The 16,852-nt window shown below is 43.9% G+C and overlaps 1 protein-coding gene across 2 annotated transcripts in view; it reads right to left on the reverse strand.

Moving 5' to 3' along the window:
* Positions 1–988: 988 nt before the first annotated feature.
* slc4a1ap (solute carrier family 4 member 1 adaptor protein) overlaps positions 989–16,852 on the reverse strand; it is a 203,912-nt gene continuing 188,048 nt past the window's right edge. Inside the window, exons 14-15 of one of the 2 annotated variants that reach the window (XM_068027773.1) lie at positions 5,460–5,532; positions 989–2,159 (exon numbers count right to left, since the gene is read on the reverse strand). In XM_068027773.1, the coding sequence (XP_067883874.1) occupies positions 2,110–2,159; positions 5,460–5,532 (123 nt within the window). In that variant the 3' untranslated portion in view covers positions 989–2,109. The remainder of the gene's footprint in view (positions 2,160–5,459; positions 5,533–16,852) is intronic. The other variant, XM_068027774.1, reaches the window with a different exon arrangement.

Here is a 16,852-nt window from a genome sequence, read left to right on the forward strand (position 1 = left end):
AGAGATATTCAAAATTATAAAGGGTTTTGTTAGGGTAACTGAAGCAAAAAAAGAACTGTTTCACTGGTCCGTGTTTGTAGTCAGATTGCATAAACGTAAACATAATCATCAAAAGAAGGCATGCATTGTTTCACACAGAGGCTTGCTCGAACATGGAATGCATTGCACAAAACAGTGGTGGAAGCAGAATCTGTAATAGTTTTCAAAATGGAAGTGGCAAAATACCTAGTTTGAAAAGGTACAGGCAAAGGGCAGGATAATGGAACTAACTGGAAACTGTCACAAGCACAACAGACAGAATGGCCTCCTCCTGTACTGGAAAATTTTAGGAATCTGCCTTTCACCTAGATTCAAATGAAACAAAACTGCTCCAACTCCTCAACGTAGTAAAAAAACAGAAGAGTTAAACCCTTATACAGAAGTTGGCCCATAACTATTTATCCCCCTTCCAAAAAGATACTGGTAAAATGGAGAGGTGGTGAATGTTCAAATATTTAAAGATGTTTTATTTTGCTGATCTGAATGGGGATGTAGAAGAGGAAAATGATCCTTGCCTCTCTTCAATAAGACAAATAAGCTAGGGGGTGGGGGAAGGACAGCACACTAGTAGATAAAAACACTTTAGAAAACACTGTATTCATGTAATTCTTAAAAGTTTCCTGGTGGAGATTACAAGAGGTGTAAGGAATACATGGGTGATTACATATTTTTGCTTTTAAAAAATGTAGACTAACAATGAGATAAAATGTCAAAGCTTGATGTTTCACTGCTCCTGTGGGTAGTATGTTCAGATGTGACTGAAGCTACTGAGGTGAGCTATTAAACAGCAGTAAATCCAGGGCTGCTAAGAGCAGGAACAGCTGTGATCCCAAGCCCATACTTAGGTAAATCCAATTAGAGGTAGCTTGGCATCACAAAGTACATTCCTGGTCTACAAAAGCCCAAAGTCATTGCTTAAGTAACATTAAATATAAACAAGTTAAAAAAATCATACTCTCAGTTCCAATGAAAAAGATTTATTCCCATTATAACAAAGCAGCTGAACACAATACTAAAGCACAGCCTCTCCCCTTTCAAAGTGACAACACAATATGGTTGCTGATATATGAACACCTACAAGGGATACTTTTCTGATTAATGTTTCTGAAATTCTGGGGGTGCTCTGCACCTTTAACGGTCAGGAAAATGATGCATGGTACACCCCAAAGGTTTCTGGTATGAACTTCAGGTGGGCGAGGCTTCTAAAGGGGAGCCTGAAGACATAACTTGACCCTGGTATTGTATCTGAAGTTTCTGTTACAGAAACAAAATAGGTGCAGACACTGCAGAAACCAAAAACATGGTTAAAATGATGATGTAATAAACAGAAGTGAATCCAGCACACTGTTACGGCTACTTACTGTGGGCGCCTCATACAAAACTTCATTCGAAGTAATGGTGTGCATGATGTGGACTAGTAGATATTGGTGGCCAGACTCTCCGTCACCCGTGGCTTCCACAGACTTGCTGCTGCAGCAAGTATCTCTGAGCCTCTGCTCGCAGCTTGAAAAAGCTGGAGTTCCAGCTCTCAAGAGAAAATTAAAAGAGAAAAACTCCTGTTTTCGTTTCTTGTGTGGAAGAGCCTGGCCTCACTGGGTGGGGGTGGGGGCGGGGGAGGTGGGAAGGGAGGGAGTTGCCCCTGGGGGTGTTGTCGAAACCACAAGCTCACCGCGCAAGGAGCTGTAGATGCAGAATCGTTTCCCAAGGCTCCGCAGTGTGATATCACTGGATGTGTCTGTTGGGCAAAAGCATCGGTTGGACTGTGATTCTCCCTCTCCTCCAACCCAAAAAGGAGCAACGTTCTTTATCCAAATGGTTTTTTTCACACACAGAAAGATTCCGCAAACATCCTAAATAGGGTGGGGTGCAGGGATACAAAACAGCAGCAAAATGACATTAACCAAATTCACAGGGTTGTGCTGTTGTCCAATTTAATACGGCACCGACAGCTGCTGTAGCTTCAATGCCCAGAATCCAAACCTGGTGATCTGAAGGTGGCAGCACAGCCACGTTTTCAGATTTCCCACAGTGGGGTCAAAGACCTTGAGACATGGTGACTGTCTTGAGCCTTCAATAACCATATTTGTCATTCAGGTGTGTTCTACCATCGCCCGTTTGACCTTGGGAAGAGAAAATAAAAAGGTGTGAACAATCCGGTCTTATAACAACAAATATGACACCGGCATGGACTGGACAGGCCGAACGGCCTCCTCCTGTGCCGTAAATGACTCTATGAGCTGTAGTACTTTAAATAGAGTAAAAATACACTGATTTGAACTCTTCCCACTTCATATTAAGATCACAAACTATGCAAATGGCTTTACCAAAAAAGGGTTGGGAACCATTTGATTTCAGAAAGTTCTTCATACAGGAAGTGACCAACACATGGAATGAACTTCCATGTAGGATAATGGAGACAAAAGCTCCAAAAACATTTGGATATTTTAACTGGATGGGTTAGAGTAATGAACTGTAGATTCTTTTTGCATCTTAAGTTAGAATAGACCTGCTATTTTGTGATCTCTTGTTACGACCCTCTACTGAATAAATGATTATCTTTATTACTTCTAGTGTTAGGGGACATCTCCAAATCTTCACTATTATCCCAAAACAAAAAATGCAATTGCATTCATGTGGTGTCCCAGCAACTCTGCTAGAAATGTGCTGAATGCTGTTTTTCCACACACAGCAAGATCCCAGAAGCAGACATGTGAGGGGGAAGGGCAGCAGGAGTAGTTTTTCTTATTCATTCATGGGATACGAGCATCACTGGCAAGACCAGCATTTACTGTCCTTGAGAAGGTGATGGTGAGCCGCCTTCTTGAACTGCTACAGTTCGTGTGGTGAAAGTACACCCTCAGTGCTATTAGGTAAGGAGTTCCAGAATTTTGACTCATCAACAGTGAAGGAATTGTGATATAACTCCAAGTCAGGCTGGTATGTGACTTGGAGGGAAATCTGAGGTGGTGGTGTTCCCATGTGCCTACTTCCCTTGATCTTGTAGGTCAGTGGTTCTCATACTTTTTCGTGCACGGACTACTTAGGCGGAACAAAAGACCATGTGGACAACCTACCAAGCCCGCTTTTGCTTGCCACCACAAAAAAAAGTCAACAGAATTAATGGGAAGAATGACGCTGCTTTTGATGAGACACTAACAAGGTGATTTCTGCTTCCAGGCTGAAGAGCTTCAGTCTCAAGTCGGGCTCCACGTTCAGCCAGTTCTTCTTCTTAGTTACAGCCCCACAAGTGTTGGAAATTCGATCTTACAGTTGTATATTGTAATGGTAACATAAATCTAGCTTATAAAACTACATTGTTGTTCCTCGCGTTTATGACAACTTGTGCTGCACAAGTGGGAGCTGGTCTGGTTCTGTAACGTCACATGAGTGGTGGGGATGAGGGTTCTGGCTTATTCTCTCATATGGCCTCAGCTGTGGCATTGCTTTTGGGACAACACTTTGAACATATGAGCATACGAATTAGGAGCAGGAGTAGGCCACTTGGCCCCTCGAGCCTGCTCTGCCATTCAATAAGTTCATGGCTGAACTGATTACTCCATATTTCCACCTACCCCTGATAACCTTCCACCCCCTTGCTTATCAAGAATCTGTTTACCTCTGCCTTTAAAATATTCAAAGACTCTGCTTCCACCGCCTTTTGAGGAAGAGAATTCCAAAGACTCACGACCCTCATAGAGTCATAGAGAGATACAGCGCCGAAACAGGCCCTTCGGCCCACCAAGTCCGTGCCAACCATCAACCACACATTTATACTAATTCTATATTAATCCCATTTTTTCCTCTCACATCCCCACCTTCCCTCAATTCTCCTACCACCTACAATGGCCAATTTACCTATCAACCTGCAAGTCTTTGGCATGTGGGAGGAAACCAGAGGAAACCCACACGGTCACAGGGAGAACTTGCAAACTCCGCATAGGCAGTACCCGGAACCGAACCCAGGTCGCTGGAGCTGTGAGGCTGTGGTGCTAGCCACTGCGCGACCCTCAGAGAAAACAATTCTCCTCATCTCTGTCTTAAATGGGCAACCCCCTCTTTTTAAACAGTGACCCCTAGTTCTAGGTTCTCCCACAAGGGGAAACACCCTTTCCACATCCACCCTGTCAAGACCCCTCAGGATCTTGTATGTTTCCCCTTGAGACTCACTGTTCTAAATAGAGGTTGTGAGTTTGGGAAGGGCTGTCAAAGAAGAGCTGGTGATCTGCATGAACCCTATTCAGTGGGAATTTTTTGAGTGTCTTTCCCTAGTTTTTAATTAATGGGTTGTGCACCAGCTGAATCAGAACAGAAATTAAAATCCACAAACACTTATATAAAACATACCATCAGAGAACATATCAATTATCCAGTGACATGAAATGTGCTCATCTTTTTTTTTAAATGTACTCAATATAGATAAACACTTCATGGAGGAAACAGACAAAATTTGATCAAACAAGGCATATTGAACCTCTCGCTAAGTGCGTGTTTAAAATTGAATATTTTAAAAATACTATAAAAAGCAGTTGTGTTTTGCAATAACTTTTTTGGTCAGTTCTGTTTATTTCAACAGCAAGAAATGTTATCAGGAAGTGGTGGAGAGAGAATATAATTTTATATAAAAATTAATTTGACATATTGGGTCAGAATTTGCTGAAGCAGGGCATCTCACAGTTTGCCCCTTTAGTTAGATACTTTTCCTGTGTCCTTCAGATCAAAATGTTTTTTCCCTGTAAATTGCTGAAAGTTTGAGCTGATAACAGCATGTTAAGGGTTTTGGGGTCTCTGCAGCCTTGGTGAATGACAGGGTGACAATCTATCTCCTTAACCAATGAGATTTAAGGATGGAGAAAGAAACAGAGGAAATACCAAGAAGGCGGCTAAATTCAATGACAAATCAGGTACAGAACAAAAAATAAACAGAGGGAAAGAAAGATTATGCCAAGACAGAGGGAAAGACACAGGAAAGAAAAGTAAGAAAAAAAAAAAAAACCCAAAATTGGACATTTTATAAATCTTCAACAACTCACTACCTGAAGAAATATGACACTTTTAATTGGTTACTTTCTGAGCTAGAGGGGTTGACTGGTAGCCATCATTAATTATCACATCCTTAAAAGGGTACTTGCACTGCTAATTAACAGACTTAACTTCCTGTGGAGATCCATGCACTAATACAGTAACTTCTTGAAAATCAAGGTGAGGTTAATTGTGAGATGCTGTTTTCGCAAAACTAACAGTGGAACGGTGCAAATCAGCCAGTAACTTATGGTGATTCGCAATTCAAGTGTTATCTCTTCCTCGCCACCAGTTGCCAGTTGTGTTGCACATTAATACAGTTATTTTTTCAGCAAATTCTAGCCCAATGACAGTTCATCTCTCCAAAAGTCAAAATCTTTCTTGCCATTGCAGATATGTACCTGAAGGGGGCATCCACACACAGTAGTCAGGATCGTTGTCTGGATAGTGCTGTGATGAGATTTGCTGAGGTGGCTGTGGGAAGAGAAATATTAAATAAACAGAAATAATTGGAGGCAATGTCATGTAATCAGCATCTGCTGCACACAGCTTAAAATGGAAAAAATAACTGCCGCAATGGAAATCTGATAACAAAATAGAAAATGCCATAAATACAGAAGAGTTTGAGGTTCTGGATCAGGCACCTTCTCCATCAGAAATGTTAACCTGCGTGTTTCACTTTTTAAATGAGGATAAGTATTTCCATCAGTTTCTTTTACATATATCCATTTTGGAGATAAATAGGAAAGGCTACATTTACTGCTAGTTTCCCACAGATGATGACGGTGATGGGTCCCTTCACAGGGCACTAGGAGTCAACCATATAGTGTGGTACTGCAATAGTATAGACAGACCAGGAGGGGGTGTAGTTGGCTTTTATAACTAACATTGCCTGACTTCGCACTGCATCAGCCCAGCTGCTGCTGAAACCTGCAATGCTTTCAGACTCAACTATCCCAATGTTAACCTACCCGGCCTCCCATCTTCCATTCTACATAAACTTTAGCTCATCCTAATTCACACCAAGTCCTGCTCACCCATTACATCATACTCAATGACTTACTCAAGGTCTGTTAACACCTCAACTTTAAAATTCTGTTCCTGGTTTTCAAATCCCTCCTTGGACCTTCCTCTCCCTTTCTCTGCAACCTTCTCCAGCCCTACAACCCTCCAACATTTCTGCATGCCTCCAATATTGGCCTCTTCCACATCTAGATTTTGCTGCGTTTGCTGACAATGCAACCACTAGGTGGCGCAGTGCTGGCACATGTGCAAATGCAGCCTGAAACGTCACTGTCTGCGACATCTCAAGCAACTGCCAGTAATAAAGATGGTGCTGCTCAATTTGACACACAAAACGAATTAACCCAAATCCTGTCAGTGGCTGCGATTGCCAACTCCATCCCACCCAACAGTATCCCGCTCCCTCCCGCCATCTCTGCTTCTCTTTGCCGCTTCCTCCTACGCACGTCTGCTTGCACCCCGCCCCCGCCCAGCTGCTCGCTGCCTCCTTTCCTCACTCCCCATATCGCCCCATCAACCTTTGGCCGTTCGCTCCCCACCTCGCTGCCCTGAGAAGCAGCGGGAGTTTGGGGGAGGGGGAGGGTGGCAGGAGGTGAACAGCCAAGGGGGAAGTCGGGAGTGAGCACCCGAGGGAGGGAAGCGGGGAGCCGGGATGGAATGGGAAATTGAAAGTGGCGATTGAAGCGGGGATGGCGGGAGGGAGTGGGATACTGTTAGGGGTAAGGGAGCCGGTGATCACGGCTATTGAGGGGTGAGTATATCATTACATGGTAATGTCAGCGCGCGCATACGCGCATTCATATTGACAAGCTGGCAAATGTCCGCACACAGTGATGACATCCATGATTGTTCCGTGCATGCTCTGTGTTGTCAGGATTTTAATCTCTCCACCAGTGGCAGCTGTGCTTTCAGTATGTAGGGGGGCTGACCTAATGCAACTGCACTTTTACCCCTCCTCCTCCACCTAGGATTTCAGTGAAGAATAATGGCCATGGGAACAACACCAACGTGCACGTATATAGAGTTCAACATAGAGGGACATGCCAAGATGCCTTGTAGAGCTTTAATGAGACAGAAGTCGTGAGTTGCGAAGTCAGGGAAAGAGATATTAAGAGGAGCAACCAAAAGCTTGATGACATGCTTGTATTATTCCCACTTGAACTGTGAAAAAACAGTGATACAGTTGTAGATTTTACCCTTCTAAATTTACATTGCATTGCATTGAGCATTTTGAGCTATATAACAATGTGGTGAAACATCGGTGATGGGAGAAACCTGAGGTGATGAATGAGCTATCATACAACATTGAAGTGTACTGGATTCAGGGTGATTGTTTGATAACACTCCTGTTGTCAACACTGCTAATTCAGCAGCAAGTTACATAGTGCTGAAGGAAAGGCTGACACTATGGAGGACCAGAGGCCGTGCTGTACAGCATGGACCTTGGGGCAACACTGCACAATGTTGAACAGGGACAGCAGTGAGCACTGATCATAGGGCAAAGCTGAAGAACACAGAACACTATGGGAAAGTTTCACTCCGACAAACACGAGGACGACATTTCAAAGACAGATACAATGTTGCACACTCATGAAACATAGAGACACATTACATTGCAGCAAATGCAGAGGTGATGCCACACAAGGTGAAACCAAGTCCGACATGCTATCCTCATTTGTCAGCCCCTTTGTTGGCTGAGAGATTCTGCTGTAGATGCAGTATCTGCGCGGACAAATGTTCCAAAGAGTTTGAACTAACGCCTCTGGAGCTGTTTCCCTCAGATCAACACTCAGCTGCCTGTGCGATACATTGCTACAATGTTACCACATCAGGATCTAAATACAACAGCTCATTCACAGACCTCTTTCTCCCTGACAGATGACAGGATTGCATTCTACCTTCATCTGGCTTTCCCTAAAGGTCCACAATCACCAAACTTTCAAAAGAACATTCAATTTAGAACTTTCTTTGCAGCACACAATACCTAATTGCTGCTCTTCTCATTTATTGATTCCAACCATCTGGCATAACTAAGATTGTGCACAGAATATTCTACGTAACTGTGTCAAGAGTCTACAATCCCACTCTTTTCTCTCATCATTACCCTTGTCAATTAATTTTTTTTAAAAAACCTGCGTAAATTCCTTATTTCTCTCAGGTTAAGGGTCTTTGAGCTGACTCCTGCATTTTGGATGGTTCTGATCCAACCACAGCGCCAGTCGAGACTAGAGAATATGCCCTATGAAACAGGAAAATTGTGGAGCTAGAAAACCTGGGAGAAAGAATTGAGCTACTTCTTTATCCGACACTTTTCCGATGTTGTTTCTTGAGTGGGTGACCTAATAGAGTTCTTCAAAATTATAAAGGGGTTCAAGCAGGGTAGATATAAAGAAAATGTTTCCACTTTTGGGGGAACCAAAACTAGTGGGTCATAAATATAAAATAGTCACCAATAAATACAGTAAGAAATTAAGAAAAAATTCTTTACTCAGAGAGTGGTTAGAATGTGGAACTTGCTACCACAAGTAATAGTTCAGATGAATAGTAGAGATGCATTTAAGGGAAGCTAGATATGCACATAGGGGAGAAAGGAATATACTGAAAGGGTTCGATGAAGTACGGTGTGTGGAGGAGGCTTGTGTGGAGTATAAATGCCAGCATGGACTGGTTGGACCAAATGGTCTGATTTTGTGCTGTAAATTCTATGTATAGTTTAGAAATTGTTAAACCAACTACTGGAAGTTTAAATGCAGAAGGCAACTTCGGGGAAGTACTTTTTCAATTGAGGTATTCACCCATTGTGTTCAAAAAAGATGCCAGAGGAAATTGCATTCATACAGTGCCTTTCACATCCCTGGAATTACTTTGTAGTGTAGTCATTGCTGTTTTGTAGGCAAACATGGAAGCCAATTCACACACAACAAATAGCAATGAGATATGCGAGTATTTAATCTGTTATTACTGTTGTTGGTTGAGGGATAAATGTTGGCCAGGAGAAGTTCCTGCTCTTCATTGAATAGTGCCACGGCATCTTTTATGTCCAGCCGAACAGGCAGATGGGACCTTGGTTTAATGTCTCATCCAACAGATGGAACCTCCATCAAAGTAGCATTGTACTTAAGCGCCTGCCTGGATTTCGTGCCCAAGTGCTGGAGTGGGCTTTGAAGTGGCCATGAAGCTGTTGGATTATCGTTAAAATTACAACTTGTTCACTACCTTCCTTTAGGATATGAAAGGTGCTGTCCTTACCCAGTCCGGTCTAGATGGTCTACAGATCCTTAACTGTCCTCTAAGTGGCCTAGCAAGCCACTATCAAAAACTGCTATCAAGAACGTCCCACCACCATCTTCTCATGGCAACCAAAGGATGGGTAATAAATGACAGCCTTGACCACATTCCAAGAATAAAAGGAAAAATCCACAACCTTCTGACACAGAGATGAAAATGCTACCACTGAATCAAGCTGACTCTTTGATGGGTTTTATTTTTTTAAAAAATCATCAAGTGAGTATCTCCAGCAGAGGCCTGCCAGTTTTCATCTGGTGCTGTAAGGAGTTGGAGAGTTATTTCAATGGAGAGTTATTTCAAAATGTTCCTTTTGAAAACATGTAGGGACACTCCTAGCAGCCAACTGAAGAGCCAGTAGGGAGTCGCTTAACTTTAAGAAAGTACGGCACCAGCCATGACCTTTCCCAGTGGCTCCGGAATGACCCTCTGGCCAGTATCAAGTCACTGCCCTTCGCTTTCATTGAAACTACACTGGGACACCTACTGTTGATACAGAATGTTGCTGTTCAGCTACATCAGCACTGTGATCTGATCATAAAGATGGAGTTCTGGCTGAAGCATCGGCAGCTCCTGTGGTAAAGCTACAGTTACAACCTGCCTAGTTACTTAGGGTTTTGATCTAGATATTAATTAATGTTGGGGACAGGGATGGAGAAGGATGGATATAAAATAAATGGAATACGCCAGGAGACAATCTCAAATTTCAACAGGGCTTTGCACAACATCACTAAACTTGCCCAATTAAAATTCGCTACTTCAAAATGGCTGAACAGTATTCCAGTACCTAGCAACCCCTTCCCCTGAGGGAATGCCACTTAGATAAGGCATATTCACTACTGTAGATATTGAAAATGAGTCTTCCCCTGGCAGGTTTACTGAGTTGCTAATAAGATACCTAGTACAAAAGATGAGAAAGGCTCTCAGCCAAAGGTACGACTGGCCTCAGTGCTGGAGCTGGGTGGTATGAGGATGGAGATGGGGGAAGAGAACAGTCGAAGCTCCTGAACCTTGCTGGAAAGTGCCCTCATGTCTGAATCCCATATGGGACAGGATCGGGCTTGGCTGTATTGAATAGCCTGCTTAATGCTCACTGTCTGCGTTCAAACAAGAGTGGTCACTTATAACCATACCCAGACAGAAGCCAGTTTCCATAGAACTGTGACCCAGTATAAGACAGCACCTTCGGGAGAGGAGACAATTGGCAAGAAATAAAAAACTGAAAGTACAGCCTGAAGCAGTTCACAAGCCCACCTGTTTATCAATCCTTTAAATAAGACTAGCAGATGGGCAGAATATTTAAACAAAGATTATGCTTTAATATATAAAACAGTGTATACCAAAAGGCCTTCTGCAACAGATTGTATGCGAGTGCTGAGATGCATAAAATATGATTTGAACAAGTAGGTTTTTTCCATTAGACATTCATTAAAACAAGCTTTATGCATCTTACTGATCTCTCCACAAATGTATCTTTCAATAAGTTGCTCATGTTTCCAATTGTCTCAGGATATTCACTTAAATTAAATTCATTATACTGGGGCTGGCTCTTGGTGTAACAAAATAATGAGAGAGGGCACTAGCTGTGTGAGACAGAAGCTGAAGTCTGCACAGTTGTTGTTCAAAGTGCATCTGATCAAGTAATTCAGGAGATGATGGCCTCAGATCTTGAACAAGGCCAGAAGACTTTTCATCCTCCTAGCCATCCAAAATTAAAACAAACACTTGTATTCATATAGCACCTGATCATATCTCTCAGCAACACCTTAAACACATCACATACAATGAATTACTATGAAGGTGCTACAATACAGGTTAACACTGGGATCTACCCAACAAAGTAGAAACATTTCTAGGTATGTCCTGTCCACAAAAAGAACAAATCCAACCTGGCCAATTACCGCTTCATCAGGCTACTCTCAATCATCAGCAAAGCGATGGAAGGTGTCATTGGCAGTGCTACCAAACAGCACCTACTCAGCAATAACCTGCTTATCAATGCTCAGTTTGGGTTCCGCCAGGACCACTCAGCTCCAGACCTCATTACAGCCTTGGTCCAAACATGGACAAAAGAGTTGAATTCCAGAGGTGAGGTGAGAATTACTGACCTTGACATTAAGGCAGCATTTGACCAAGTGCGGCATCAAGGAGCCCTAGAAAAATTGAAGTCAATGGGAAATCTCTCCACTGGCTGGTGTCATATCTAGCACAGAAGATGATAAAATAAAAACAAAAAATGCTGGAAATACACAGCAGGTCTTGCAGCATCTGTGCACAGAGAAAGAGAGCTAACATTACAGGTCATAACTTTTCATCAGAACTGTTTTTCTCTCCACAGATGCTGAGTATTTCCAGAATTTTCTGTTTTTATTTCGGATTTCCAGCATCTGCAGTTGTTGGAGGCTAATCGCCTTAGTCCCAGGACATTGCTGCAGGAGTTTATCAGGGCAGTATCCTAGTCCCAACCATCTTCAGCTATTTCATCAATGACCTCCCTCCATAAGGTCAGGATCGGGGCTGTTTGCTGATGATTGCACAATGTTCGGTCCCATTCACAACTTCTCAGCTAATGAAGTTAGGTGTCTGTGCCTGCATGCAGCAAGATCTGGCTCAGAAGTGGCAAATAACATTTGCACCACACAAGTGTCAGGTAATGACCATCCCCAACAAGAGAGAGTTTAACTACTTCCCCTTGATGTTCAATGGTAATACCATCGCTGAATCCCCGACCATCAACATAATAGGGGTTACCATTGACTAGAAACTTAACTGGACCAGCTGCATAAATACTGTGATAGGCCAGAGGCTGGGAATTCTGTGGACAGTGACAAATTTCTTGAATCCCCTCAAAGCTTTTCCACCATCTACAAGTCAGGAGTGTGATGGAATACTCTCCACTTGCCTGGACGGGTGCAGCTCCAACAACACTCAAGCAGCTCGACATCCAGGACAAAGCAGCCCGCTTGATCAGCACCCCTTCGACCACCTTAAACATTCACTCCCTCCACCACCGGCGCCCGACAGCTGCCTCGTACATCACCTACAAGATGCACTGCAACAATTCGCCATGGCTTCTTTGGCAGCACCTCCCAAACCTGCAACCTCTACCACCTAGAAGAACAGCAGCCGCAAGCATAGGACCAGCTCCACAACTGAGTTCCCCTCCGAATCTCACGCTATTCCGACTTGGAAATACACGCTGTTCCTTCATCAAAGAACAGATCAGCACAGGAACAGGCCATTCGGCCCTCCAAGCCTGCGCCGATCTTGATGCCTGTCGAAACTAAAACCTTCTGCACTTCCGGGGTCCGTATCCCTCTATTCCCATCCTAGTCATGTATTTTTCAAGATGCCTCTTAAACATTGCTATCGTACCTGCTTCCACCACCTCCCCCGGCAGCAAGTTCCAGCCACTCACCACACTCTGTGTAAAAAACTTGCCTCGCACATCCCCTCTAAACTTTGCTCCTTGCACCTTAAACCTATGTCTCTGTCTCATAGTAACTGACTCCTCCACCCTGGGAAAAAGCTTCTGACTATCCACTCTGTCCATGCCACTCATAACTTTGTAAACCTCTATCATGTCGCCCCTCCACCTCCGTCGTTCCAGTGAAAACAATCCGAGCTTATCCAACCTCTCCTCATAGTTAATACCCTCCAGACCAGGCAACATCCTGGTAAACCTTTTCTGTACCCTCTCCAAAGCCTCCACATCCTTCTGGTAGCGTGGCGACCACAATTGTACCCAATATTCCAAGTGTTGCCTAACTAAGGTTCTGTACAGCTGCAGCATGACTTGCCAATTTTTATACTCTCTGCCCCAACCGTATCCCTTGATTTGATTTAGAGATACAGCACTGAAACAGGCCCTTCGGCCCACCGAGTCAGTGCCAACCATTAACCACCCATTTATACTAATCCTACACTAATCCCATATTCCTACCACATCCTCACCTGTCCCTATATTCCCCTACCACCTACCTATACTAGGGCCAATTTACCTATCAACCTGCAAGTCTTTTGGCTGTGGGAGGAAACCGGAGCATCCGGAGGAAACCCAGGCAGACACAGGGAGAACTTGCAAACTCCACACAGGCAGTACCCAGAATTGAACCCGGGTCGCTGGAGCTGTGAGGCTGCGGTGCTAACCACTGTGCCACTGCCTTCTTGACTAGCTTATCCACCTGCGTTGCCACTTTCAGTGATCTGTGGACCTGTACGCCCAGATCTCTCTGCCTGTCAATACTCCTAAGGGTCCTGCCATTTACTGTATACTTCCAAACTGTATTAGACCTTCCAAAATGCATTACCTCACATTTGTCCGGATGAAACTCCATCTGCCATTTCTCCAACTGATCTATATCCAGCTGTATCCTCTGACAATCCTCATCACTATCCGCAACTCCACCAACCTTTGTGTCGTCCGCAAGTCAGACCAGCTACATTTTCCTCCAAATCATTTATATGTACTACAAACAGCAAAGGTCCCAGCACTGATCCCTGTGGCACACCACTCGTCACATCCCTCCATTCAGAAAAGCACCCTTCCACTGCTACCCTCTGTCTTCTATGACCGAGCCAGTTCTGTATCCATCTTGCCAGCTCACCTCTGATCCCGTGTGACTTCACCTTTTTTTTTCATCGTCGTGGAGTCAAAATCCTGGAACTCCCTTCTCTACCTAACGGCACTGTGGGTGTACTTAACACCACACAGACTGCATCAGCTCAAGGCAACAACTCATGACCACCTTCTCAAGGGCAATTAGGGATGGGCAATCAATGCTGGCCTTTTCAGTGATGTCCAAATCCCATGAACATATTTAAGAAAAAATGCAATAACTAAAAAGAAAATCTTGCATTTATATAGCTCCTTTCACAACCTCAGGATTTCCAAAGTACTATACAGCCAATGAAGTACTTTTAAAGTATGGGCACTGTTGTAATTCAGGAAATGTGACAGCTAACTTGTACACACTGAGGTCCGAGAAGCAGCAATGTGATAAATGACCAGATAAACTGTTTGTTTGAGGAATATTGTCTGGGCCATCAAGGATATCTCCTCTACTCTTCTTAGAAGTATTCTGACGTGGTCTGTTACATCCACCTGAGAGGGCAGATGGGGCCTCAGTTTGACATCTCACCCAAGAGACAGAACTCCCGATAGTGCAGCACTCCCTCAGTACTGCACTGAAGTATCAGATGAGAATATATGCTCAGGTCTTTGCATAATCTAGGTTGCCACTCCAGTGTCATGTATAACTATTATATAAATCACGGGTGTTCAAGCTCCAGTTGCATAATCTGGCCCTTGAAGACCAGGCTGCTGAGTCCTATCTACACCTGAACTGCTTATTTACTGGTTTCGTTCCATTTGAATTTGTGGACCTGGAGGCTTGGAATGGGCTGTCCTTGATGCTGTTGCCTCAGTGGTGGATGAATCCTCATTCAGAACTGTTAGCATCATCATTTTGAGGTACCAGCAAATTATCGGAATCGTGGATTTAAACTTCACCTGGCCCCCTTCCTTTCCTTACCTCAGAGATGCCCAGCAGACAGCTCATGAAGATAAAAGCTTGGACTCCCCTGATCTGGACAAATACTTTATGTAGACAGGCCAACCAGGGGCGATGCCACATTGGATTTGGTACTGGGTAATGAACCCGGCCAGGTGTTAGATTTAGATGTAGGTGAGCACTTTGGTGATAGTGATCACAATTCGGTTAGGTTTACCTTAGCGATGGGCAGGGACAGGTATATACCGCAGGGCAAGAATTATAACTGGGGGAAAGGAAATTATGATGCGATTAGGCAAGATTTAGGATGCGTAGGATGGGGAAGGAAACTGCAGGGGATGGGAACAATCGAAATGTGGAGCTTATTCAAGGAGCAGCTACTGCGTGTCCTTGATAAGTATGTACCTGTCAGGCAGGGAGGAAGTTGTCGAGCGAGGGAGCCGTGGTTTACTAAAGAAGTTGAAGCGCTTGTCAAGAGGAAGAAGAAGGCTTATGTTAGGATGAGACGTGAAGGCTCAGTTAGGGCGCTTGAGAGTTACAAGCTAGCCAGGAAGGAACTAAAGGGAGAGCTAAGAAGAGCAAGGAGAGGACACGAGAAGTCATTGGCGGATAGGATCAGGGAAAACCCTAAGGCTTTCTATAGGTGTATCAGGAATAAAAGAATGACTAGAGTTAGATTAGGGCCAATCAAGGATAGGAGTGGGAAGTTGTGTGTGGAATCAGAGGAGATAGGGGAAGTGTTAAATGAATATTTTTCGTCAGTATTTACAGTAGAGAAAGAAAATGTTGTCGAGGAGAAAACTGAGATTCAGGCTACTAGGCTAGATGGGATTGAGGTTCACAAGGAGGAGGTGTTAGCAATTTTGGAAAGTGTGAAAATAGATAAGTCCCCTGGGCCAGATGGGATTTATCCTAGGATTCTCTGGGAAGCTAGGGAGGAGATTGCAGAGCCTTTGTCCTTGATCTTTATATTGCCATTGTCGACAGGAATAGTGCCGGAAGACTGGAGGATAGCAAATGTTGTCCCCTTGTTCAAGAAGGGGAGTAGAGACAGCCCTGGTAATTATAGACCTGTGAGCCTTGCTTCGGTTGTGGGTAAAATGTTGGAAAAGGTTATAAGAGACAGGATTTATAATCATCTTGAAAAGAATAAGTTCATTAGCGATAGTCAGCACGGTTTTGTGAAGGGTAGGTCGTGCCTCACAAACCTTATTGAGTTTTTCGAGAAGGTGACCAAACAGGTGGATGAGGGTAAAGCAGTGGATGTGGTGTATATGGATTTCAGTAAGGCGTTTGATAAGGTTCCCCACGGTAGGCTATTGCAGAAAATACGGAGGTATGGGGTTGAAGGTGATTTAGAGCTTTGGATCAGAAATTGGCTAGCTGAAAGAAGACAGAGGGTGGTGGTTGATGGCAAATGTTCATCCTGGAGTTTAGTTACTAGTGGTGTACCGCAAGGATCTGTTTTGGGGCCACTGCTGTTTGTCATTTTTATAAATGACCTGGATGAGGGTGTAGAAGGGTGGGTTAGTAAATTTGCGGATGACACTAAGGTCGGTGGAGTTGTGGATAGTGCCGAAGGATGTTGTAGGGTACAGAGGGACATAGATAGGCTGCAGAGCTGGGCTGAGAGATGGCAAATGGAGTTTAACGCGGAAAAGTGTGAGGTGATTCACTTTGGAAGGAGTAACAGGAATGCAGAGAACTGGGCTAATGGGAAGATTCTTGGTAGTGTAGATGAGCAGAGAGATCTTGGTGTCCAGGTACATAAATCCCTGAAAGTTGCTACCCAGGTTAATAGGGCTGTTAAGAAGGCATATGGTGTGTTAGCTTTTATTAGTAGGGGGATCGAGTTTCGGAGCCACGAGTTCATGCTGCAGCTGTACAAAACTCTGGTGAGACCGCACCTGGAGTATTGCGTGCAGTTCTGGTCACCGCATTATAGGAAGGATGTGGAAGCTTTGGAAAGGGTG

Source organism: Heterodontus francisci, chromosome 3, assembly GCF_036365525.1.
Source record: "Heterodontus francisci isolate sHetFra1 chromosome 3, sHetFra1.hap1, whole genome shotgun sequence".
In the NCBI taxonomy this organism is placed as follows: domain Eukaryota; kingdom Metazoa; phylum Chordata; class Chondrichthyes; order Heterodontiformes; family Heterodontidae; genus Heterodontus; species Heterodontus francisci.